We start from the raw sequence: 27,728 nt of genomic DNA on the forward strand, positions 1-27,728 counted from the left end.
CCTCTCTCTTTCTCTCTCGCTCCCTTCCTCCCTCTCACTGAACAGTGAAAATTCACATTGTGGATCCGCTAACAGGCACAGATGTCATGTGAAAACGCACATGCTCTGCCATCCACACCTCCTTTCTTTTCTTTCTGTTTCCTCTTTTTTTTTTTCCCCTTGATTCTTCTCCCTCTTCTTTGTAACTAACAAAACCACCACCAACTCCTCCTCCTGCTGCTGCCCTTCCTCCTCCTCCTCAGTCCAAGTGATCACAAAAGAAATCTCCTGAGCCGGAGGCGGTGGCATTTTTAAAAAAGCAAGCACATTTGGAGAGAAAGAAAAAAGAAAAACAAAAGCAAAACAAAACCCAGGCACCAGCCAGGCAGCACATTTTTTTTTTCACCCTTCCTGAAAACAAACAAACAACCCAACAACCATCAAAACAGTCACCACCACCATCATCAAAACTGTTAACCAAGCAGCGGCGGCGGCGGCAAACGTCACCCTCCGGCCACAGCGTCCGCCTAAATGGTTTTCTCAGCGGAGCAGCTCTTCACCGACCACCTTCTTCACGCGTGCTGAGCGGGATTTTTGGGCTCTCCGGGGTTCGGGCTGGGAGCAGCTTCATGACTACGCGGAGCGGGAGAGCGGCCACACCATGCGAGGTAAGCGAGCCCGCGGCCACTGAGGCTCTGTGGGCACCGAGGCTCCACGGGTCCGGCCAACTCCAGCCAGATGGGGAGCCGGGGCAGGGGAGTGCACCCAGCCGAAGGGTAGGAGGTTGGCGGGACGCAGTCCGGACTCGGTGTTCTCAGGTGGGCTACCAATGGCCTGGGCGTGGAAAGTTGTGGGGAGGTGTTGTTGCCTCTTGGGAGTTCTGGAGGGTCGCGGGAGGGCGCTTTTTGGAGAGAGGAGCGACTCCAGTTGCTTCTTCCCAGCCCTTGAGTTGCTCTGAACATTTTTGCTAGTAGCTCTCGGGGCGGAAGCGGACGCGGGATGGAGGGAGAGCCGGGAGAGGGTAGATTCTCATCAGAAGCAGCTGGAAGCGCCCGGCGCGCGGCGGTCACCGGCCGGGGTTGGACGCGCGGGGCGGCCCCGCGGCTGGTGGGGCGGGAGCGCGCGGACACACACCCTCTCTAGGTTACAAAGCCCACCAGCGACCTGGGCGGCTGAGGCGTCCCTTCGTGGGAGTGGTAGGGTGAGGGGTGGTGTCGCGGGGCAGGACGCGGATTCGGAGATGGTCCCCAGCGCGCGTCTGTCGTGCCAGCGCTGCGCCCAGGCCAGGTCCGCGTGCCCGAGCTCGCGCAGACCAGGGACGAGCGCCACCCCGAAAAAAGTTCTGCAGAGAAAGTTCCAGAGGATAGGAGAGCCCGCGTCACCCACGGTGGGAAAGGCCCTTTGTCAAAGGCCCACTGCAGGAGATGGCGCTGCGGCAGTGCTGGGGCCAAGACCCCCGGCCGCGACCCAGGCCGCAGCACCCCTGGGCGAGCAGGCGGCGCGCTGGGAACAGAGACGAGACACCCGCTCCTGCTGCACTTTTGGGTGCCCGGGCGGCTCGCCTGGCCGGCTTTAGGGAGTCACTGTGTTCGTCTCCTCTGCTGCGGTGACGGACCTTCAGGTTTTCTGCGCGGTGTGTCCGGACCCACTCTCTTCCACTTTCCACTTGGCCACAACTTCCCTCTTTTCTAGGAGAGCAGGACGGGTGCCCTCGTGCTACGGGGATCTGTGCAGCTCCGACTGGGCCCTAGGACTTGGGGCATACAAGCCCCAATCCCCCCAGTTTTTCTCTCTGGCCACTCTTTGGAAAGGAGAGGGGTAATCTCTTCTCCCCTGCATACGTCCCTCCTGGTCCTGGCAACAGAAAGTTGGAAACGGCCAACTCGGGACCTTCCTACTTCCCTGACACCGCGGCAGGTGGGTTAGGCAGGAAGATCTTGGGAGAGTTCATCTGTAAACACTCATCGCTTCCCATTTGACTGCGTTCGCCTGCCACTCATTCCCCCAACACCTCTCTAGAAGAGCACTGAGGGGCTGTGTGCATGCCCCCCCACCCCACCCCGCATGGGGTGAGCCCAGGCCTGGACGCTTAGGGCGGAGAGTGGGCTAGCCCGCTGTGGCAAGCAAGGAAAAGAGGAGGAGGAACGGAGAGGTTGTATAGGGAGGTGAGTAGGAGGAAGGTAGCTGAAGATAAGAAACAGGGATGTCCTAGCGGGATGGTCTTGACTGATTCCCGCACTGGAAGGCGGGGGGGGGGGGGGGGGGGGGCATGAGTGCGAGCTGGTTCCAGTTTAGTGCCCCAGTTGGGGGCTTGGACACATGTTCCATTGTCCAAATTCTTTCAGAAAACGAGTCTTTTTTTCTTTTTCTGTCCCATCTTATCACCATCCCCTCTCCTTTAGTTTTCTCTGCTGGGGTCTGGGACTGCTAGTTCGTCCCTCCGTTACTCCTCCCCTTCCAACACTCCTCCAGGGGCTGCGTTCTTAGGTTCGGAAGGAAGGTCCAAAACCACGCGCCACCTCAGCTCCGGCTGGGTCCTAGGACCTGGGGCATACAAGCCACTCACTTTCCCCTTAAATTGCAGAAAACAGGAGTGCCGGACGGGAGTGGATGTAGCTGGATCGCGCTGCTCCTGAAGGAGCACTTGGCCAGCGAGGATCTGGGTCCAACAAGGCTTCACTTTGGGGACTAAACAGCCTGAAGGGTTGAAAGCTAGGCGCTAGCCTCATGCTCACCAGGAGGACCCAGTCTAAGCCCTCACCTGCGTTCTAGAGGGCGCCCCCCTTGCCAGGTGCCCAGGAGCGCTTTCAAGTTCTAACTTAAGGCGGCTCTCAGGCGGCTTGGTGGCAAGCGATGGAGACAGAAACAAGCTTAAAAGGTGGAGGGATCTTTCTCTCGCTCTCCTGGTCTCTCCTTCTTTGACCCCTTACGGTCTCTCCTCTGCCATCGCTGTGTATTTTGCCCTTGCCCTCCTGCGTCATCGGGGGTTGTTCTTTAAGGATGGGTTGAGAAAAGGTCCAGACTACTCAGACGTCTTGTGGGAATCAGGGGTTGAACTTGAGTGTGAACTTGAGAAGTGAGAGCGGAAACGAGTCAGCTTTCTCTTGTGCCTGGGCTGCTAAGCGGACTGTATTTGGGGGAGAAGGGCGGTTTTGAGTTCAGCTTTACAGTGTGCCCACCCCATTTCCCCAATACTCAACACTACACTCACGGGCGCGCGCGCACATGCTCCCCATCCCCAGGGCGTCCCCATCCCCAGTCAGAGCCTCGGCCTGGGCTCCAAGGCTTGCAATTGGCGACTATTCTGAGTCAGGCAGCGAGTCGCAAACTTGGTCCTGGATTGAGTGGTCGCCTGCCCTCCGGACCAACTCAGCAAACCCACCCCCTACCTCCACCCGCCACCTCCAAGTCTAGGATATTTAAGAGACTTTATCCTGAGGAACGTGCTGGGGTGAGAAAGGGGTTAAGGAGCGCTGATCTTTGAGGTCATTGTCCTGCTCCACAGTGGAACTGAATCCCGGCGGGCCTTTGACTCACTCCGGGCTGGCCTGGGGCGGAGGAGGTTGTATTTGGTGGCGCACAAAGCATTTCCCCCTTTGTCTGCTAGAGGGTACCGCATCAGTTCCATAGACGCTGCTTCTTCGTAGATTGCATTTTTGGGAACTTCCGAAGGCGAAAGGGGGGACTTGTAATTGGGTCCATCCATAGGTGAGAAAGGAGTAAGCCAAGGTGTGGGTTACAAGACTCCTTCCTGAGAGTCCTGTCAGCTGTTTATGCTACAGGGGGGCCAAAATGGTAGGATTTTGCAGCCCTGCCTGAGCAGAAAACCCTGCTTCCAAACACAAGGGCACAGATGTCGTGACAGTCAATAGGTGATTGTGGCTCCCAGGATTAGAAATCTGGTTTTATGCTTGCTGTAAACAAGGATGGGGCTTGGTTTTTCTAAAGCCCAGATTTCATCTGTTCTATTCAGGTAGTTAATTTTTATTAATTGCTAACTTTAGGGGAAGGGGATAAGGACGCTTGCTTTCAGAGGTATGGCAGCCCTTCTGAAACCTGGAGCTCAGAATGTCCTGCTGGCCAGGCCTTTAGATCCCCTAACAAGTTCTTAATTTCCTCCACCTATTCCACTGAAATATCTCTAACAAACATTCCACCTCCCACAGTTAAAAAACATTATTGGAAGGACATCTCTGTCAGTAGACCATTAATAATAGTTCATTAAGTAATTATCAGTAAGCTACCTTTATTCCAAGAAAGATAAACATTCAAACAGTTTAAAGAAAAATCCTAAGGCTATATTTCAAGTATTGTTGAAAAATATAGAGCCACAAACATCCCGGGTGAGTAACAAGTACATATTATGACACATAAGTACCTGACATCCTGGGCTTCTGGAATACATATAACACCCACCGAGCCTTTTTACTTTTCTGTATTTTCAGAATATCAGAAACTGGGAAACCAGCATGGAATATAAAGGAAGAAATTTTGAGAAGCAGGCCTCATAAACATGAAGAATAAAGATTAAACTCCTTTGTTAGCATTAATTTAAAACTTAGAAGTGGATTTTCCATCAACAACAGGATAGGTTTTGATCATTAGAACACCCTTAAAAGATGGTTTCTTGCATCATTATTAAAGTGGTTTATGTGAGGTTTTACTTTAACTTAAATAACATTTATTTTATACTCAATCAAATAGAGTGTTAACATTTATTTTGGTAACAATTTGTTAAATACCAAACCATTAACAGCCTTAAAAGTCCTCATCCAGGTGTGTGTTTGCGTTTATTGTATTTTAAATGTGTTTCAGAGTCATGAGACAAAATTTTACAGCACCAAAGATTTTATAGCACTAACTAGATGTGAAGTTTTAGGGTCTGTCTTCATGAAAATGACATCCAAAGAGTGTAATAATACTACTTTTTTCTAAAAGTAGCATATGCAGAATTGTCCCATAAGTGATTCAATATAAGAAGTTTTTCTAGATAAAAATACAAGTAAAACTTTTTTCAGCTATTAGTTCACATTTTATAAACTTGTATCCACCTTTTAGAAATACCATGTGGCCTGTGTCATTTTTATACTTTTGCTACAATAGCCCTAAAAATAAAAGTGTGACTCGTGACAGATTAACTAGATTTTTTTCACTGAAATAATGATATACTTCTAATTTAAAATACAGTGCATAGCATTCAACTAATGCAGAGGTAAAAATTATTCTAGTAAATTATTAAGTTTAAAAATTCTATATGTGTGGGTCTACTGGTACTCTGCAAATTTAATAAAGTGAGGTTTTAAATTGTGAACAATAGCATCAATGCCACTGTACATTGGTGAAATACGAGGAGATAGGAGAATTAATGCCAAAGTTAAGACCATTAAATTCTAGACAGATTGAAACGGATCAAAAGTTATGAGCACGTACGATATTAGTGATAAAGTTATTCATGATTGAGGTGACTTAAAATATACTTTATATCATTCTAATATTATGAAGAGAATTTATTGATTAAATAATTTCTGTATTCTATACAAACAAACAAAAACATGGACTCTAAATTACATTGCTATTAATGTAACTGATATTAACAAATTATTTCATTGATATGTTAAAAATATACAGAAAAGGAAGTATTAGTAATGGACATTGGGCTTAGTAATTAATGTGTTTTTTTATTCTACATGTAGTTTTACTATCTCATTCATTATTATCTAAAGGATAAAGTAAACGAATGAAATAAGCCTTTTTGTAATGTAATGAATGGTGACTGTTGGTAAAATGAGCACTTTACACATAAAGTATTATTCCTGTAATTTTGTAATCATCTTCCAATTACAACTCCTTGCAAATATTTGTCTTACTTTGAATAAAATCTCTGACTTAACAGAATCTCTAGCAGATAATAGTATGTTTTGGAGGCGTCTGTTGATATACACTGATACACAATATGTATATGTATGTGCCTATAACCACCCACTCAGGCAAGAAGAATGAATATTTGAAAGAGGAATTCATTCTTATCTTTGCTTTCACAACCCAGACTTCCAAATTCAAACATGTTTAGAGAAACACAAGCAACTTTCCAGAACATTCAAAAAGAAGAAATGAATACATGTGATACTTGAGTCGCATAAAAAAGAAACTGTTAATAGCATCTATTTATAAATAATCTACACAAAATTCCATTATACTACCTAATGATAATTAGAAGGGAAAAGAAATCAAAGAATTCAGGTCTGCCAAATAAATGAAATATTCCCTCCCAAATTAAGCAACAAATTCATAGATAACAAGGCTTATGCCATGATTTTGAAGGATGTCTCCTTTGTAGCACAAGACAAAGGGAGCATAGAGGAATAAATATTGATTGAACTAATCATCTGATGAATAGAAATGAGATTTACCAGTGCACCAATATAATAGGCTATGTTAACTAGTTCTTTCATAGCGCATATGCTGCCCTTTCAACCCCTGACCCCATCCATTCACTTCTTAATGAGGGAAACCACAGGTGTTATAACGGCATTTATAGTGAATCAAGCTAAATATAATAACAATGTGGTTAACTAATGGCATGGGGGGTAGATTCTTATGAAAGGAAATACTGTGATAATAGTGTCACAAAATTATTATGCATTGCAGTCCACTTAGAATTTTGGCTTGCTCAGTTTATCTTTTAAAATATAGCTAAGAGGCCATCAATAAATTTTAAATCCTAGATTTTTTGTCTCCATAATAAGTACAAGTTTATTAGTGCTTATATGAGTTAAAATGCTATTCAACATATATTTTACCTACATTGTCTAATATATTGCATAGTAAGCACCCAGAACATTTAAAAATGACACAGAAGGTATAATATTTTTATACTTAATATAACATGCCATTTTTCTTCGCTAGTTGTTATTTATAAATATTGGAAATAAAATATAACTTTATAATAATTACATGATAAATTTTGTTTTAAAATTAAATTGGGATATTATTGGCTTAAGCATGTGCCACCAAATGAATGTGTCACCTTTTGCAAAAACATGAGGGGAAACAGTTGTTCAAAACACGCTTTTATAAAGGAGCAAAAGTAATTTGCTTTGACTTAAATGTGTTCACCTCTGCTTAGTGAATATTTTATTAACTGGTTGAGTATGCTGACTTTGTAAATTACTTTACTAGACAAGGTTTTAGTTGATGACATTTTTTGTATGATTAGTTATCATATCATGTGGTCCAGGGTTATATTTTTCTAATCACAGATATAAGCAAAGGAAGAGCAAATTGATCTGGTTGTTTACCAAATTATATTTTTTGGTACTAGCCCACAATATTTTGTACTCATGTAAATCCAATATCCTGGCATTGTGGCACATAAGAAAGATTTGGGATGCTTAAAGGAAAATGCTAGATAGGTTTTATCTCAGAACAAAGCTTTTTTCCAATGCATATTATGACAAGTCAATTTTAAATCATATTTTAAAAATTTGTTAAGCATTCTCCTTTTTACATGAATTTCATTACAATTATATTGTTATCATGTAACAACAGCAGTTACACACCATTTTAATTTCAGATTAGAAGTGCAAAAGTTTCTCTCTGATTTGGACACAAAATTATCTTTAAAAAAGAAACATCAAAAGCTTTTTAAAAGGCCTTGGCATTTATAACCATTACTTGGCATGAAATAAATGAATATTAGTGTTGCAAAAATATTTGCTGATATTGTTCTATTTTAGTTTTCTGACTAGTCTATAAAATATATTTTCAATTACAAATTTTTCTCCTTCTTATTTGGAACCAAGTTCAGAAAACTTTGTCAAATTCATCGATCAACTTATTTCTAGGAGCCCAAATTAAAATATACTCTTGAATATGTGAGAATAAGATCATCTTCTCAATGTTTCTCCTTTCAGTTTTAATTTAAAAAGAAATAAACTCAAAGATTTCATCTTTTACAGTTATATATATATCCAAATAGAAATGTATGTGACTCATATTTATTTATTCATAATATATTTATCTATCTACTCAAAGCCAGGCACAGAACCGGGCTCAAGTTGCTAAAGTATAGTCAACTGGTGAGGCTCTGACAGCTATAATCAAAGCAAGAGCAGAACAAAATACAGTGGGACATTATCAGAATGTCAGAACAGCTCTCACAGGAGATGGGCCTCTAAGGATGAGAAGTCCATCTGTAGATTAATTTGTTCATCATAAATGAGGTTGTTTAAATTATAGTTTGTTGTATTCCTCAGTTGCCTTTCATATTATGTGAAAGTTTATTGGCATAGAACCATTCCAAAAAGAGCATATTCTGACATAGAGAAAGTAGTGGTATTGTTCTCAAATGAAACTTACACTAGCAAAATAATTTGAAAGCCACAATTTTTAAAAATCCCTAAGGTAGTTCTTAAATTACAAAAAAAAAAAAAAAAAAAAATGTACCAAAGGAGACAAATATTGGTGTAAGGAAGAGAGTAACTTGTAAAAAAATTAAAAAGTATCACCAGCAAAAAAAAAAAAAAAAAGGAAAAATACTTTATAATAGCCCTATATGCTTCTTTTTTATAAAAGAAATTCTTATTTTTGTAAAATAAGAAAATGGCTGATATATATTGAGTTTCATGTTCTTTAACATTTAAGGTATTACCTAAAAATAGCGATATCTGCTCCAGAGAGTATCTTAGATTACTAGATATCAGGAAGAATAAAATTCGTGGGAGTAACAGGGTGAGTTGGCAGTGTCTGAGGGCCACACTAATATTCTTCAAACTCTTACATTCCAAGAACTTGGATAAAGGTTGAACTATGAATATTAAACTATAAAATCAACACATAATGGTCTTACAGACTTTTGAGCTATTCTCTCTCTTAAGCATCTTTAAAGAAGGAAAATCCTGGACTCCTAGACAGTAACAAAAATGTGAGTGTGAAAAGCAACTATTGGCCGTGTTCACCCCAGCATTATCTATGGGTAAAATCACTAATCGGCCAAAAAAATAACCACTACAATTCCTAATTAGACTCTTCAATTTGAAGTGATAATTTGGCATTCTAGTTTTGAATGTTAGTTCTTGCGAGTTTAGTTAACCTGAATCCTCAGACTAAGGTCTAATCCACTCTGAAACACTAGCAAGATCAAGTTTCTGAACCTACAAAGCTGAAAACCAGATCTTGGGCTGGGGAGAAGTCACAAAAGTAGATGTCACCACTTGAGACATCCAGGCAGCCAAGTGTCACTCTTAGTCATAACCCTCTGCTTTAGCATGAGCCTCATCTTCAAATTTCTACACGTTGAGTCACGGAGTCATGTATTTTCAGTCTTGAAAAATAGATATATTTTTTAATGCTGATTATTAATTAGAATTTATTAGGCCAAGGAAGGCTTCTCTTCTGTTGTAACACATCCTGATACTAAAATGGCTATTGTGCTTGATCTGTTTACTTCTTGGACCTGGAAGAATTTAAGAAGTGGCTGAATGACCCCATTTCTTGGGGCTTTTTTTTAAAAAGTGAGAGGTTAAAAGAGAGGGTACTAACTTTGAAAAGCTTTGATTGAACAGTTATTTAATAAGGCAGCTGGTTTTCTGGATGCCTCTTCCCTCACCTGCTATTGTAATTCCTCCGTGCTCATGTTGTATGAATGGACACATCACCACTTCATGTTATGCCTGGGCCAGTGTGCTCCTCTGTGTGGTAAATGGAGACTGAACTTTCGGAGAAAAGTGGTTTTATTTTTTTTATAGTGCTACATATAATATACATCTAGATTTTTACTCTAGTTTTTATGAAAATCGGCCTACTACTTAGTAAATACTAAACCACTATTTTGATCTTTCCATTACAAAGACTTTTCAAAGACAGTGTTATTAAATAGGGTCAGAATGTGTTGTTGCTTGTAATTCTGAGAATATACAATTCAGACAGTAGTAGTATTTTTATTTGCCTAAATAATGTAATAAAACTAATTAAAACTAATTACTTATCAAACTACATTTAAAAGATGTTTAATTTCACCTGTCCAAGACATGGTTCTCAAAAGTGTTTCATGTGCATTCTTTCCGACTAAAATGAGAACCCATATTCTAAGTTTCTCAAATAAAAATTTCATGTTATAGCTTGAGACAGAATGAACATGCAAGTCATATGTTATCATCCAGCAGCTGCTAGCTTCTAGATTCCAGAATCAAACAATAACATCCAAGTTTAAAGAACTTAGACATGTTGAGTTTCTAATTGGTAATTGGCTGTGGTTATCATTGTCAGGTCAAATAATAAAATTACTATATAGAACATTTTCTATTAACTTGTACATAAGTTGTGCCTGGCACATAGTGAAGGAATTAAACACTTTCCTTTTTAAAAAAGAAAAAAGAAGCCTTGTCCAAATTTCCACAGTTTTTAAATATGAGCAAATGCCACACAGTCTGGTTGAATACAGTAACATTTGTTCAGAAAAACACATCACATCATTAAGGTGCAGTGTTTTAAGGCAATAATTTGTTTTTGTTTGTTACAGAAACAACATATTTCAGATAAATTTATGTAGGGATTTTTGTTTGCGCTACAATTAAATTTAAAACAGACCAATATTCTGGGTGTTGTTGTTTTTTCCCCCCTTTAAATACTGACTACCACTTAAAAGGCTTAATTCTAAGCACTTTTACCCTTGGAAATATATTTTCATTCTTGTGATTTAAAAAAATTAAGTACAAAAGAACAGGGCTTTGGCATACCTTTCCAAGAAAAGCTCAGAAATATCAATAGTATGCTAATAAGGTATCATTAATACCTTCCAGTTGTGTTTTTGTTTTATTTTGTTTACTAATATTACTAAAGGTTAATCTGATTGCCACCCCTGTCACAATAAATTGAATTTTATTTTATTGGTTTTAGAAAGTGTTTTTTGGTAATGAAATAAGTTCCTGAATTTCTTTCCACCGAAATTTCATTTATGATCTTGGAAAGGTTATCTAACATGGTTGACATGAGTACTGATTTAGAGTCAAAGATAGACATTCTTTTTATCATTTTACATGGCAGAGTTGCAGGTGACAAACCTCCTCTCCTCCCCCAATAGTGGATCAGGTTTAAATGTGATTCGACAGACCTTGATTATTGAGGACTTACTATGTATAAGAGGTGATGCCTTCTAAGACAATAGTCTCAAGCACAACAAAAGTGGTTTCTTGTAAAATTCTAAGGAATTTCTTAGATAATTTTTTTTCACTTGAATTTCTTAAGTATCCAGTGTTTTTAATCCCTTTTTTCCTAAATGGGAAAAAAAAATAGATGAATGACTTCTCCTGAATTATTTGTTAAAAGAAATGGAGACCAGAATTTGACTTCCATCAGGGGCTTCTGACTCTGAGTCCAGTTCTATTTTCATTACTCTCTGCTTTCTCCCTTAGGCTGTACTATTTTTTGTCACCCCTACACCCACAGCAGACATCACTAATCAATCATGACATTAATACTTGCTAAGTCCAGATGCAGCCTCCATGATCATTTGGCCAGCATTGGCCTGCAGGTAAAACTTTTTACCAAAACTCTCAAGAGTGTTTTGACCATATGTAGAATAAATAATTTTATAGTAAAGCCATTTTCATTCAATCACATGATCCCCTTAAGCAAACCATAGTTCTCCATAGTTTTTACTCCTAAAATAATAGACACTTACCAATTCCAGGAAAAAATTAAAATAAATATAGTAGAAAAATCTACAGATTCTGAATAGAAACTGGCCAGTAAAAATAATAACTAAGTTAAAGTATATACACTAAAATTTTTGTTACCATAATTATCCCCTCAAAGTTTTTAAAATATGATTTCATAAACTCAAATATGCCTTCATTTAAAGAGATTTTAAGTTTTTAGTAAAATTGCATATTTATAGAGGATTCTTCCACTAAGATCCTAATGTATCTGCATCTGCTTTAAGGAAGGACACAATGTTAGAAGAAATAGCTATAAAGACTGTTATGTCTTAATATGAGATTCTTCTTCATTCAATAAGCAACATGCACTTACCTCATAGTTTATAATGTTAATCCACTCATTTGTCTCTCAGCTTGTCAATTCTCTCCTCTGGTTTTTATGTTTGTCAAGAGGGAGATTATCTATCCTTGGGCGTATTTCAAGTCAAACAATGGGTTGAATAATCTACCATACCACCGTTTACCTACCTGCGTTTAACTGATTCTGTCTGATTGGGATTGAAAGTCTCATCAGCACACCATTTTATCAAAGGCTTATTATCATCCTATTCAATTTTATGTTTTGTACAAGCATAAAACATTTTCTTAAGGAAAGAACCTTGACAACATTAAAAAGGTGCCATGTCTAATTGTGCCTAGCAATATAAAGAAAACATGCAATTACATTTGACATTAATTCTAAATAAATGCAGAACTCTGCTCCTCCCTGACAATATTGCGATTTAATGTGTTTTGCATTTTGGCTGAAACATAATATCCCTTACATCAAACTATTATTTACATGGTTAAATTTTATGCTTTCAAATTAAGTCCATTCACATTTCCTTAAAAGTACATTTATTAGTTCACTGTTATTGATTTTTCAGGCCTCTTCAGCATATTCCATGCTATACAGACATAGCTAGAAACACCATCATACCCCATCATTTATTTTCCAGCACTCAAATTGATCTTATTATATAATGGTCCTGACTCCCACAACTTAACTGACCACAGACACTATTAGAAAGAAAATGGATTGCATCAGAATCTGCATTGGATTGTCTTCATCTTATACTAAGCAATCCTGAATGTTTAATAATATCACAGTGGGGGGAAAAAAGAAGTAAGGTTGTCTCAGGTGATTCTCTTTGTTTTACCTCTTATAAAATACCTTCTTTGCTTGGTCTGTCTTTTAGAAATTGCAGTATATTTCTTCAGACTCATTAATTCTGTCAGTCTTTGTACTATGACTGCTTTTAAGGAAAATTCTGTAAACATTTTTAAAAGGAACTCAGTAAACTTGAGAGGAGCTGACAGATGCAGTCTCATCTCTTTACAAATGCAATAGCAGGGAAAATTAATAATAATATCTTCTCTGTATTTAGTGCTCTATAGTTCTCAGTGAGCTGCCGTAGATGCCCTTTGGGTGATCCACACAGCAACCTTGTAAGCTATGCAGAATAGGTATGAATAGCAATGTGCCCTGCGTAGCTAAGTCCAAGGAAACCCCAAAATAGAAAGAGTGCTTTTTAAGAGTTTAAAAATGCAGTCTCAACACCTTAAAAAACAGTCCCAAAATAAAAAAGCAAACACTTGTTTTATAAAAAGAGGAAATATAAATGGCTAGTAAATAATTGGAAAGGTAGAGCTCAACTTCACGTATTAAAGAAATCAAAACACCTGTCAAATTATGGAATGATGTGATGAATTGGACACCCTCGTGTTCTAGAGTAGGTGTTGATATTGGTATAGTCATTGAGCCATACCCTTAAAAATGACCATATTCTTTCGCTCAGTAATTCACACTCTAGGAATCTTTTCAAAGGAAATAAACTAAAGTAGCAAAAGCATATACCTAAAAGCACTATAGCCTCATTATGATATTTACAACAATATAGGAACACTTTGGTTTACTGTTCTTTATGGCGCACTTTGATTTAGTAGGTACTCACTGTTAAACCACTATATATTCACCGTGTATGTAATATATGTCACTAGTATTACGTGTTTATATGAACCTGACAATGTGTTTTAGGTTCTAGGGTTAAAATGGTGATCAAGAAAGATATCATCCCTGACCTCACTAAACCTAAAGACTAATATAAAGGTTGGAATGCAAAATTACACATACTGTCTGATATAAATTATATAAAATGCACAAAAATTTGAAGAAAACATACAATTTTTAAAATCACCTTGGGATCTTAAGATATCAGGTATCAGGTTTTCTTATTACCATTTCTGTTCTTCCCAAATTTTCTACACATTCTCTGTAGATTAATCCTAAATGTCAACGTAAGTGCTCCAGCATAGTAGTAAGGCTATTCTTTATCCACAACTTATTGTATTTAGCTCATTCATTTGCCTGAGGTCAGCTGGCATGATAAAAAGGTTAAGGTTGAAAGTTTAATGGCTCATAGAGAAAATTAACTTATTTAATATTTACACAACTATTCACTCATTCATTATGAAACATTTATCAAGGACCTTTTATGCAACAGGCACTACCTTATGTATTAAAGATACAGGGTGAATATGTTTCAGTTCTATCCTCTAAAGAGCTTAAGAGTCTAGTCTTCTTGGAAGCCATATGCTGTAATTCATAATGAATAGTGAAAATAGCAATAATAATAATAATAATAATAATAATAATATACAATTTAAAAAACTTTCTCCATCATTAGGAAAAGAAGCGTTCTGCCTGATTAATTTCTTAAGGGTAGGTTAATTTTGCCCCTTTTGTCTCTGAAGGCTCATCTTGATTTGAGAAATATACTGCTTCAAATGTTGAAGGAAAGATGAGAATAGGATACTCATATAGAAAAATTAATCAACTTGCCTTCATTTTACCTCAGTTAAACTAGCCCATATCTAGCCCCTGACAACACTGTGGGGCTTTGCAATCCTTAGAGATGTTAAAGAACACCAGCACAGACACACTTAGATCTCAAAATATAAGAATATGGAGGATGCATTGATTCCTATTGGTGGGATTGTGGGAAATTTTAAAATATTGCTATGCTTTAAGGTAGTTGAGGAATCTGATTTGCCCGTAAGGCTATTGGAAACTTGTTGGTACTGAGTAGAGCAGAATTCAAGTACGATGTTCACTGCTCAGGTGGTCTTCATTCCTGGGCACTCATACACCTAAGTCAATGGTTCAAAACAGGTGCTGATTTTGTCCCTACCATTTTGACAGTCTGTACTAAATTTATTGGGGTGACGTTGGTTAATAAAATTATATAGGTTTCATGTGTACAATTATATAGTACATCAACTGTATATTGTAATTGTGTATTCACCACCCAAAATCAAATCTCCTTCCATCACCATGCTATACTTTCTTCTGTCTTCTCCCACCCCCTTCTCCTCTATAATCATCATGCTGTTGTCTGTATCTATGAGGTTTTTGGTGTGGTATTTTTTTTTCTTAATCCCTTCACTTTTTAAACCCAGCCCTGCAATACTGCCCACCCCCTGACATCTGTCTGTCTGTTCACTATCTATGAGTCTCTTTCTATTTTGTTTTTAGTTTATTTTGTTCATTAGATGTCACATATGAGTGAAATCATATGGTACTTATCTTTCTCAGACTGGCTTATTTCACTTAGCATAATGCTCTCCAGATCCATCCATGCTATTACAAAGGATAAAAGTTCCTTCTTTTTTTATGGCCAAGTAGTGTTCCATTATGTAAACGTACCACAGTTTTTTTTTATCCATTCATCTACTGATGGGCACTTGGGCTGCTTCCAAATCTTGTCTATTGTAAATAATACTACAATGAACATATGGGTGCATATATTCTTTCAGATTAGTGTTTCAGGTTTCTTGGGATATATTCCCAAAAGTGGAATTGCTGGGACATAGGTCATTTTGACACATTTGGCAATGTCAAGAGCCATTCTTGGTTGTCACAATTAGGAGATGCTACTGGCATCCAGTAGGCAGAGGTCAGGAATGCTGCTAAATATTCCACAATGTACAGGACAGCTCCCCAAAACAAATTCTTCTGCCCCAAAAATATTCATAGTGCTAAGATAAAGAAACACTGTCCTAGGAGTAGATGAAGGCTTTCTAAATGCAATCACATTATAGATCCTCAGTTTTCTGACATATTCTCTGAGAAACCTGGTTCCTTTTTTTCACCTTCCCTTTCATAATAACTCCACTTCCACTGCACAAAAGAGAGACCAAACTCTCACCCATTTCAAATAATTTCATTATGTACATGGTTCCCAAGATGGAAAAAATTTCATTGCACTAAAACTCAGGGACAATTTGAAATATTGATTTTAATACTGAGAAAGGGAATGATTCTATTGAGTGGGCAAAATATTTTTGTAAATCGGCTAGTTTCCATGTCTTTACTTTCAACAAAAATTAAAGACCTAATAGACTTGGCAGTTATAAATCATTAAAAGTTGTTTGGATGGTAGAATGTTATGTGATTTGAGACATATACTTCAGAAGGAGTTTAAAGAAGTGAGTTAAGTTGCTGTGGCAAAATTAGTTCCACTTGCATGTATAACTATGTATATAGTTATGCAAATATGTTTTTCAATACTTAAATTTCTAAAACCAAAAATAAGAATAGAAGTGATGCTAAACTCTATTACAGTCTAGTAGTAACTAATAGACAAGTATAGGTCGTAGAATTAACTGGAAGAAAAATAGAGCCCCATCTGTCTTATTAAGAGTTGAATTTCCTTTAAATTTATGTTTAGTAAATATAGAATTTGTAATATATTTGTGTAATTCTTTCAATTGTGATTTAGTGATAATGATAACAATAAATCAATCCAGAAGAAATGTTAACACTCAGGATTCATGTCTGCAGGAGAGGGGGGGAATGTTAAATATAAATATAAATACATATTTTTATTGCAGAGAAGTATAACCAGGTGATTAATAAAAGACTTTCAAATATAAAAATTTTGATATTAGAATAAAATTGTGTGTGAGTAGTGAAATGAAAATATGAATTTAAGGAGAAAATATATATAGTAAAATTTCTATTACAGAAGTCCTTATTTATGATTTTCTTTTCAAATGTATCATATGGGTATCAAAACACTTTGAGATTTAGATTCCATTAATATATTTAAAGAGTGATTAGTCAGTTTTATTATAAAACATATAATCTAAAATGCCTCAGAATTGCATCCTTTTGCAGTGGTATAGTATTTATTATATAGTCTGCTTTTACAAGAGTTCTAGGTTGAAGGGGAATGCTCCAAGACCACAATTCCTAGTTCATGGTGGTTTGCCCTGTTTTTTTTTTTTTTTTTCTGATCCTAATTGTTGGCATCCTAATTGCTTTGGAACTGCATTAGATTAAGTACCTAGGTAACAACTGTTTCAAACTCTAAGAAGAACCAAGAATAATAAGCTGTTCTCTATGAACTTCTCTGAGATGACCAGGCATAGTCATACCTGAGAGACTTGGACAATAATCAACTGTCCATTTCACCCATGTTTCTAAAGTTGCAGTGGTCTGTAGAAATTCTAGATGATGACCAATCTCAGAATCAGTGGTATAAAAACAATATCGTCCTCAAAAAAGAGGTGCTTCAGGACATTCCAATAAATCAGTAGTCCGCAAACTTTTTCTGTAAAGCCCAGATAGGAATGTTTTAGACCTTATGGCCCATGTGGTCTCTGTTGCAACTACTCAATTTTGATGTAGTAACACCAAAGCAGCCATAGTCAATATGTAAATGAACAATCATGGCTGTGTTAATAAAACTTCATTTACAAAAGCAGATGGTGGGCTAACTGTGGTGGCCAGTTGCTTGCTGACCTCATACTGGACTGTCAATTCCCTGAGGACAGGAGCCATGTCTTATTGAGCTTTGTATTCTTATCACCCAGCACAAAATCTGACATCCAATAAATGTTAAGTAACTGAATGAAAGTTTCAAGACTTAAGAGGATAATATACATAAAAAATATGCTGAAATACCACAGAGGAGAATAAGCAAAGAATTATAAACCTTATGGAGCTTAGATATTAGCCAAGGAGATCTATTTCTAGAAGTACTAGGCAGCTTGGCCACAATTAATAGAATGAGTCTGCAGTATATTATTTATACACATACCTATGTTGAATAATTAGTTAATATTCAAGTATAACTTCTTATATGTTTATCTTCTCTATATTTTTAACTCCTTAAGGTCAGACATCTTTAAAGGCCCAGCTCTAAATTCTATATCTTATCCACACACAATAGGTTGTTGAAACTTAAAATTAATTATGGATGAGGAAAGGTAACCCAAAAAAAGACCAATTAGCTAATTGGTCAACAAATATTTGGTGTTTCTAATATGTTCTAAACATCATGTAGTTGTTGGAGGAGATTCAATGAACAAAAGGTATTTATTAGAAAAATAAATACTACATAGTGCTTATTATGTGGCATATCCAGGTCTAATTTCTAATAAATGTTAACTCGATTAATCCTCACAGCAAACTTTGATAAAATAGTGTTTATTATTAAGTTTATTTGATAGGTGAGGAAACTGAATACAGAAAGGTTAAGTAACTTATCCAAAATCACTCATCTAGTCAATGGCAAAACTGGGATTCAGACCCAGGCAGGCCACCTCCTGAGTCTGTGTTCTTAACCATTGCAGAATGCTGTCACTTTCTTAAAGAAGTAAACTCCTAAGGTTTCTAAAGGACAGATGTGAATTGTTAACTAATAATACAACACAATATGCGATTGCCCAAGGACCCCTGTAACTGGTAAAATCTAGATGAGTTAAGTAGTGAGAGGGTCAATGTTACAGTGATAGGATGAATTTTGTGGGAAGTCACATTGAACTAAACCTTCACATTGGGCAGAATTTTATCAGCAAGGAATCTTAAGAAGCTTTTCAGGTGGAAGGACAGAGTGAACAGAAGTTTGGGGACAACATTGTAAGGCAGAATGTGTATATCACCCCAAATGAAACGAAGTGTAAAAGAAGAAACTGACTTTTACTCCATCCTTACTATGTGACAGATTATGTCTGTGAACACATATGGGGCTATTTACAATCCCAGACATGAAAGTGGGATTGTCAGGTTTCAATCCAGCCTTTACTACTATGTGGGTGGATCTGGGCAATTTACTTAACTTATCTGAGTCTCAATTTTTTGTAAAATGAAGATAAATACCTGCATCATGGGGTCATTGTAAGGGTTGAATGACATGAAATGACAGTATGAGATATTTACATAATGCCTTGGTATTGAATCCTCATTAAGTGCTTTATTTTTGTTCCTTAATATTTATTGTCACAAAACAATGTGAAGTGTTGTCTCTATGATGCAAATGAAAAAAACTAAGGTTCAGAGAGTCCGAGACCAACATCTACAACATATGTTTAATTTTTCAAGTAGAATGGGCTTCCCAGAGAGTTTTCATTGGGAAGTAGAGATTTGGTTAGATAGAAAAAAGAATTGAGAGATGCTGAAATGTCAAATTAAAAGCTTTGTTGTACTAAAATGAATTTAGAATGTTGAGGCTCTAATGTTTGAACTTTGGAAAAAAATTAAATATATGACTATACCTTGTTTAAAATTTGCATTTAACAATATAGGGGTCACTGGATAAAAAGAGGAGTCAAGCAAAAGTAGAGAGAGGGGTCTGGAGACTTGGTCTGGCATATGCCCGCGTCACAGTTTTAGCTGATCTCTCAGTTGCCCCCTTAGACCTGTTTCATAGTAAGTGTCCTCACTTTCACCTAACAGGTTTTAATGTACCTGTCAACTTGATTTTAAAACATTGAGTACAGCAATGCCTCCAATTACAGAGAAGAAACTCAAGATTGTTATGATAGTTTCGTGTGTTTTTTTCTTACATTTATTTACATTTGTTCAGCGAGATCTGGTTGAAAAGCTTATAGACTCAACATTTACCAGATATAAATTGCAATGTTTCCCCACATTCCATCCCACTGAATATTATTATACTCATCAGACATTTTTATGTAGTGGGTTTTTTTTGGGGGGAGTGTTTCTTTGTTTTTGTGGCTATGGAATGTTGATCTGTTCTTTTGGGAACTATCTAATATTTCATCTTACTATACTTTGCACACAAACTTTAAAGATCCCACCAACATTTTTTTTCTTTCTTTCCTCTTCTTCCCACTAAAAATTAAAACTTCCATTAGAAAGACTCTTCAAACATTTCATTTGAATCTACTTTCAAATATACACCGCAAAATGCATGTACGGCTTAAAAAAAAAACAACCCTCAAGTTCTCCATTATTATATCTTATAACAAACAAATGCATGTATTCATCATTTAATTTTTAGGATTCCTATTGGGGGGTTCATAATTTCAATGGTACTTTCTGCCATAATGGAAGATACTGACATTAGGAGATCTAAATTGTTAAACTTATGTAACTTGTATTATACTCAGCCCAGCATCTTATGGTCTAATTAAATACAAACCAAGTCAGTTGGCAGAAAAATAGTGTTATGGTGCAGATATTAGCACCTTGTTAGCAGTCCAAAACCTGCTTTCTCAGGCAGAACCTATTTCTGAGTGCAAAGTTTTATATAGATAAAACCTGTAATGTTTGGAAGGCATTGGATGAATTTATATTTGAATGGGGGGAAAAAGTATTTTCTACTGGACATTTTAAATTAAAACAAACAAAAACCCAGTCCATTATTCTTAAACACAGTGGGCATAGTCCCAAACCATTACTTTTGAGGTTCAAATTTCTAGAAAAAGTAAGAAATTTATTAATTCATGCCACTATATGACAACTGATTATATGAAATACATTGTAATGTGTTATATAAATGTCTTTTAAGGTTTAGTTCCCCTCATATAGATCTGTATTTTTTCATCATCATCCCTAATTTTTATTGATCACTTATTATGTGCTGGGCACTGTTTTGCGTACTTCATATTAATTACCTTAGTCAGTAACTTAAAAAAACTCCTTGAAATTGGTGATAGGTTTTCTTGCACATTTCACAGCTAAGGAAAAGGAAGCATGGAGAGGTTAAGTAAATTGTCCAAGGTCACCCGGCTAGCACCTGGAGGAGCCAGGATTTGAACATCAGTTTTTAACAGCTGTGCTGTCTCCTCCTCGCACTCACTTGTGGTCCAAGGATGCTGCAAGCTGATTTCCTCCTTGTGTTCTGTCTTGTCTATCTCAGAGGCCCTTCCTGGGGTACACGACCTACAGACACCTCTCTGACTCTACCCAACCCCAAGCTAGGTGAATGGTCTGGGGAAATGATCTGTCCATCTTCCTCTTTAAGCCATGCACAATATTAAAACATCCCTCCTTGGCACCATTAATGAAACATCTGCAATGAGAGGCTGATTATACAAAATCACTCAAAAGCATGTCTGTCTGTTATAAATGTGCATTTAGAAAAATTGCCACCAATGACCATACACTGCACCTGGCCCTGAATCAGCCTGCCTTAATTTGAGTACGTGTGGCTCACACCCAAGTGCAAGCAGTATCCAACACAATGATAATTTGCTGTCTCACAAAAGACAGGCTGTCTCCTGGGGATTCAGAGGAAAGTGTTCTAGATTTTAAATCAGGAGGCATTTCGCTGCCCCTAACTGACTGTGTACCCTTGGCAAGTCACCTCTGTGGCCCCGCCTCCCCATCTCTAAATAAGATGGTCTCTAGGGTCCCTCCAGCTTTCAGAGTGCATGGGTTCATGCCTTGGAGGATAATACTTAGACACATTGTTACCACGGTTGTTTCTTGGTTTGTTTTAGTTATAAAAGAAGTGGAGGCTTTCACAGATAAGGTAACCAGTCTAAAACCAAATAGGTATAAGGTGTGCACAGTGGGATTCCAACTTAGAGCCACATGACTCCAAAATCCTAAACTGGGCTGTCCTTTGTGATTCTAAAATCCCTACATCATGCCTGGTCTTCAATTTATTAGAATTATAGTGAGCCCAGCCAGCGTGGCTCAGTGGTTGGGCGCCAACCTATGAACCAGGAGGTCTGGGTTCGATTCCCAGTCAGGGTGGCGTGTGCAGGAGGCAGCTGATCCATGATTCTCTCTCATCATTGATGTTTCTCTCTCTCTCCTCCCCCTTCCTCTCTGAAATCAATAAAAAATATATATATTTTTTAAAAAAACAAGTTTAATGAATGTCCATGTAGTCCCATAATCTTACAATACACCAAACAATATAATAGTCATTAGGGCTATAGTAAAGGCCACAGATATCAAAAGAAAAGTCTGACTGTTCTTGAATTCTATTTAAGGCATATCACTGAGAAATTTAGCCTTAGTGGCATTGATTCCCTGGTAAATGAGTTTACCGAATCCTTTCCCAAGAACACGTTCTCCCCGAGATAAACCGAGAGACCTCAAGGGCCTGAAAACGTGAAAGCTGCATTTCCTGGAGACAGAGGCAGGCACAGAAAGGCGGCGGGTGGGAGGTGGCACCTACCTCCTGCACAGCTTTGCTGGCGGCTAGTCCGTGAGCGTGGAGTGTGTGCTGCACGGGGAAGTGTTTAGGGAAGTCAGGGCGGGCAGCCTGTGTGGGAGATGGGAGAATTCAGTGAAGGGAGATACTTTAGCCTCTCCTTCAAGTACACCTCCCTCCTGAGTACATTTACTTCCATCACAATGGACGAGAAGAGATCCTTGCTTAGTGGTGCGGAACCCTTGAGACCTAATTTAGCTTTTATAGGAAATTCAAAAAGAGAGAGAGACGGCACCAGAGCAAGAGAACAGAACAAAAATATGAGCTTGTACAGGGAATATTGATACTTCTGGTCTGCCTCTGTAACTCTTTGGAAACGAAATTTTCTAAGTAAATGCTGACTTAGACGTTTCTGTGGGTGGAAGGCCCGAGCTCCTCCCGCGGAACAATGCGCTGCCCTAATCATCTTTACAATTCCCGACAGTCTGTCGTCTCGGAAGCTCGGTTCATTGGTTTTTATGCTGTGAAGGTCAGCAAACATTTTTGGAAAAATAAATTTTCCCTTTTTGAGTTCTTAAATGTGCCCTCACAAGGAAAGTTACATAAATGCAGATTTAAAATGCAAGCTGTGCCTGATGGTACCGTTGATCTTTTTTTTTTTTTAGTCACATTTCAGAGGAATTTTCAAGAACTTCACCGCATCCTTTGTTAACTACATATCAATTAAAATACCTCTGAGAGGCAGGTACAATAACGTACTCTTTGTTATCCTTCTCCAACAGCGAAAGGCCCACTTTCAGGGAGAAAGAGGGAGAGCGGGGAAATAGTCTGCCCTTAAGGATTTCACAGAAGATGAAGAAAGACTCTTTTTCCCAGTGCTGTAGGGGAAAAAAAAATCAGAGGTTTAACTAGGCAATCAGTGGGAAGATAAGACCAGAACATAGATATTCTTATACTTGTATTGTAGCCACGAAGTCTAATAAATTATCATGCACAAGCAATTTTGCCACACAAATATAAAGTTGTTAGTGCAAAGAGCCCAGATTACTTTTGTGGATGGCTCTAACAGTGGAGGCAGACTGTTTTTAAAAAGAAGAGAAAGGGGGGGGGGCGGGGGGAGGAAAACATTGAGCTTTGAAATGAAGCATCTTCCTACCCTGTTTACTCTCTGAGTCAGCTGGGATCCTCTTCCTACCACTCTGGGTCTCCGTTTCCTCACCTGTCCAATAGGAGACTGAGACCTTCTTCACTGGATAGGTATAAGAATTGAAGAGGCAATAAATGTCAAATATAGCAGATACTTCATTAGTAATATTATTTTTTCCTGATAGATAGCAATCATATGTAATGTTTGCACTTTTAAAAGTTAGAGATTAACCCGGGAACTTGTATGCATGGATGCATAACCCATGGATACAGACAATAGTGTGGTGAAGGCCTGGGAGGGGCAGGTACAGGGAGGAGGAGGTCAATGGGGGGAAAAGGGCACATCTGTAATACTTTCAACAATAAAGACAACTTAAAAAAAAAAAGTTAGCCTTCAGTAGTTCCACTGCATTTAGCATGCCACTCGTATTTGTAGGACTGGCTTGCTTTTTGCTTTTCTGGATAATGTGAACCTGTCTGTGGCTCTGTCAGTCTTGCATCCTGTCTGATAACAAGCTCAAGCATTATCATTAACCTTACAGTCTTTCACATCCTTTAGTCTATTTACTATCTTTAGCTCCACATCACTTTAGGTATGCTAGATGTGAATACAAAATACATGTGTAGATAAATTTTTATATAGGTAAATATATGTTATATATAATTTATATAAAATCATAAATTCTGTGATTTAACCAATTAATTAACCAGGCCAAGATGTTAATCAGGGGTCCTCAAACTTTTTAAACAGGGGGCCAGTTCACTGTCCCTCAGACCGTTGGAGGGCCAGACTATAGTTTAAAAAAATAACTATGAACAAATTCCTATGCGCACTGCGGGCCTGGGACAAGTCGGCTGCTAAGCAGGACAGGCAGTGGCACCCGGCGGGCCAGATAAATGTCCTCGGCGGGCCGCATGTGGCCCGCGGGCCGTAGTTTGAGGATAACAACATATTTCGTTTATTGGGCAACTGGGTGCTAACTGGCATTTCCTGCCAGCTAGAAAAATACATCAAGATAACAACTTCCCAGTTTCCAATACCTGCTGTTAACAACAACGTGGTTTACCGCTACTGCGTTAATCACCAATCGTAGACGTCTGGAAACTGAAAGAAAGAAAGAAAGAAGAGGTCCTCTTGTGTTTATTCTGGAAAGATGATTTATTCAAAATTATGTTTTCACTTAGGGGTCTAGTGATTCAGATGGTGAAGTCCAGCTGTAACAACAACAGTATCATGTAGAAAAATAACCACATGTATACTGAATCCCTTGAAAGTTTTCCATAACAGATCTAGGGATGATAAATCATGCACTCATTCTATAATTAATTAAAGTGGTCCTTTTCCTTCACCATAATCCAAAAGGATTAGCCCATGACCTTTAGTTGGATAAATCAGGGGGCCATATTTACTCTGCTGTGCAGAAGTAAATTCAGATTGTAAAATCTGACCACCCCTCCTCCCCTAAAATTCCAAACACACCCACAAGGGAGCCTTTTCACAAACTTTAGAAGAAAACTTCACAGCAAATAACAAATTCAACAATGGACAGTACCTCTACACTAAACAGCACAGATTTCAATCATCTATTTTAGAAACTTTCCTTAGGAATCTCCTGAAACTTCATGGTCATGTCATCTGGTTATTGAGTTGGGAACGTGGGAAAGCCAAGACAGCCAGCCTTCTCCAGTTTATCCCTAATCTCAGATTGTCATGAGACTGATTTTTCATCATTTTATCCCAATTGCCCAATACCGTACCTGTCACATGGGCGTCTCTTGAATAAAGGCATCCTGGGAATGCAACCACACCTCATTTCGCTATGTGTAATAGTATAAAAGTAGTTAACCTCCTTCAAATTGTTTACTATGAAATTATAAGGACTGCTAAAACAACATTGTGCAATACTCCAACCTCTCATAAATATGCTCCTTGTATATTCCCTCCAATATTCTTGCTCCTGGCTGCAAGAAACCTTCGTTCTATTCCTGTCTGGCTTTTGTTTTCTGTTGTCATTCTCCTGATGCATTCAATAAAAATTTATTGAGCAATCACTTAAGATCTTTTTTCAACAAAGCAGAAGATGGATGAATGAATGGATAAATGGGTGGACAGATAACTTTCTTTTCAGAGAACAGTTATAGTCGCTGAATTTTAGCAGCATGCTTTTAATTTCAGTTTTACATTTTCAGCTCTCTTAAGATATTGATTGTCTTTGGAGAATTACATTGTGCTGAACTTACTGATTTCCACTGAGCATGTTGAAAATGCTCATTACTTGATACATCATTAATATAATAATTGATATCCAGCATTTTTAGATTCAAAGTAACTGACATAGAAATATCACAAGCCATTATAGTAATAGGAGGTAGAATTCACCACATTGATTTTATCACATTATTTTCTGAATTATCAGTACATAGTTCAAATAAAGGCCAGGAAATTGAGTTCACATTATTAACCCAAGTGCTGATCCCAAATTGGTGACACAGCAGTGGATTCAGTGTTTACTCCAATAAGGGCAAAGTCTCATTCTTTCACTTTGCTAAGATAAATCATATAATTTGGTGCATTGTCTGTGAGTTTTTTCCCAAGAGGATGGTGTTGATATTCAGTCTTTAACTGGTTACTAAAAAGAGAAATAGCATAAATCAGAATCTGTGTGGTTATTCTTCACAAGGAACAACCTGTAAGCTGAAGTCATTGTTTGGCTTTCCACTGTACCCAGGTAATAAACTAAAGAATGGAAGAAAATGTTTTGATGAATAGGGGCATCACTGCAAATCACTATTAACCTAAAAAAAGGAAAAGAAGAAAGAAAGAAGGAGAATACAAGAGGCACGTGAGCATCTCTTTCCTGCCATCTAGTTCTAGCAAGTCCTTATTAACCTAACACATCACACTGATTTATAGGGTAGGGATGGTACCATTCAGTTTAGGTGTTTAACAAGCAGTAAAGATTTGGTTGGTATTTCTTGAAGTTTCACTTGAGTTGTTAGCTGTTGATTCAAATTTTCTTTCCTATAATCCTCTTTAATTTGCTATCATCTTGTGTTTTCACCTTACCTTCTCTTAACATTTATATCTTTTTGTTCCCTGTCATTTCTCAGTTTTTTCATCATCTCATAGCTCTCCTCCTGGGGATTGATTCCTTTGCTCTCTTATTTTGTCATATTTTTTTCCACTTTTTCTTCTTTTTTTCCATTTCCATTCACTTTATCTCAATAGTCTTCTAGGATTTTTTATTTTGTTTTGTTTTCCTAGTTTGCTTGACCCATATTCTCATCCTTGTTTCCTTAATCTTCCCATTTTCAGTTATTGCTTTAAACACCTCTACCTTTGGCAAAAGTTTATCAAAAGTGCCATTAGATTACAGAAGAAAAGATCTCAAAATCTCCTTCTTGTATCTTTTCAAACTGGGTTAAAAGCATAAATCCATATTTACAGGCTATGGCACTGACACAAAAGTATGTTCGTCTGTATTGTTACCATTTCACAACTAGAAAGCTCCAGCCAGAGCTTAAAAACATTTTTTAGCCTAATTGTCAGTGTCTCATAATCAAAAGTTAAAAGAAAATATCACCTGTGATGTCGATATTTTCAAAACTAGTTTTCCTGCTAAACTCTTTGTCGTGGAGTCTATAAAACCAAACACTTTTTAAACTTAATTATTTTAATAAGGATAAGTAAGCTGTTGTTTCCTGTTGAATCTTCCTTCTACAATTAGTATTAAGTGTGGCCTGACAGTTTTGATGAATTGCTTATACAGCTGCTTGGGTTTATGCTCAATCTTTAATTCCTGAGCTCTGAAAAACTTGAGACTACCTCAATGGTATTCCATCCCAGAGTTAGCAGCATGAAAATTATTGCCATGACGTCGTTCATTGGGTCAATCACAAATTTTTTAGCAAATATTGTGTGCCCAGACTTGTGCTTGATTCTGAAAGAGGAATAAAGTGAAACTCTCATCAGATACTGAGCCAGGTACACAACCAAGCAGTAATTACAGTGTAGAGCAATATGCCAGAATAGGGTTTTACATAAAGGGCTCTGAGGTAATAGGAGAAGGGACTTCCTCTGCCTTAGGTCTGGGAAGGCCTGAAGAAAGGTGGCATTCCTTCACAGGGAGGAACAGTTAAGGTCAACACAAGCAAGGGAAATAGCCAAAAAAGAATTCAGTTTTATTACATATGATGGAAAACAAAATTGGGGAAAAGCTCGCTATGATGATTGATACTACAGCTGTATAATTATTATCTCATAGATACTAAGTCTTAAGAGATCTTGAAAGAAATCCAAAGGTCTTGACTTCTACTAAAAAGCTAATTAACTTTATTTTTTGCTGACCTTTTCATTTCCTTCCCATGAGATGAGCTGGTGATTTAAATACATGCATGAAAAGGTTCCACTAATTTATAGAAGATAACGTTTAAATATTTATTCTATTGTTTGCTCAAACTATTCCTGCAGTCTCCTCTCTATTTGCAT

The 27,728-nt window shown here is 37.9% G+C and overlaps 1 protein-coding gene across 1 annotated transcript in view; it reads left to right on the plus strand.

The window, feature by feature from the left end:
* The first annotated feature begins 541 nt into the window (after nucleotides 1-541).
* Nucleotides 542-27,728, plus strand: part of RORB (RAR related orphan receptor B) — a 178,386-nt gene continuing 151,199 nt past the window's right edge. Inside the window, exon 1 of the mRNA XM_080668738.1 lies at nucleotides 542-647. Within this exon, the coding sequence (XP_080524864.1) occupies nucleotides 641-647 (7 nt within the window). The 5' untranslated portion in view covers nucleotides 542-640. The remainder of the gene's footprint in view (nucleotides 648-27,728) is intronic.

Source organism: Plecotus auritus, assembly GCF_963455305.1.
Source record: "Plecotus auritus genome assembly, chromosome: 5".
In the NCBI taxonomy this organism is placed as follows: Eukaryota; Metazoa; Chordata; class Mammalia; order Chiroptera; family Vespertilionidae; genus Plecotus; species Plecotus auritus.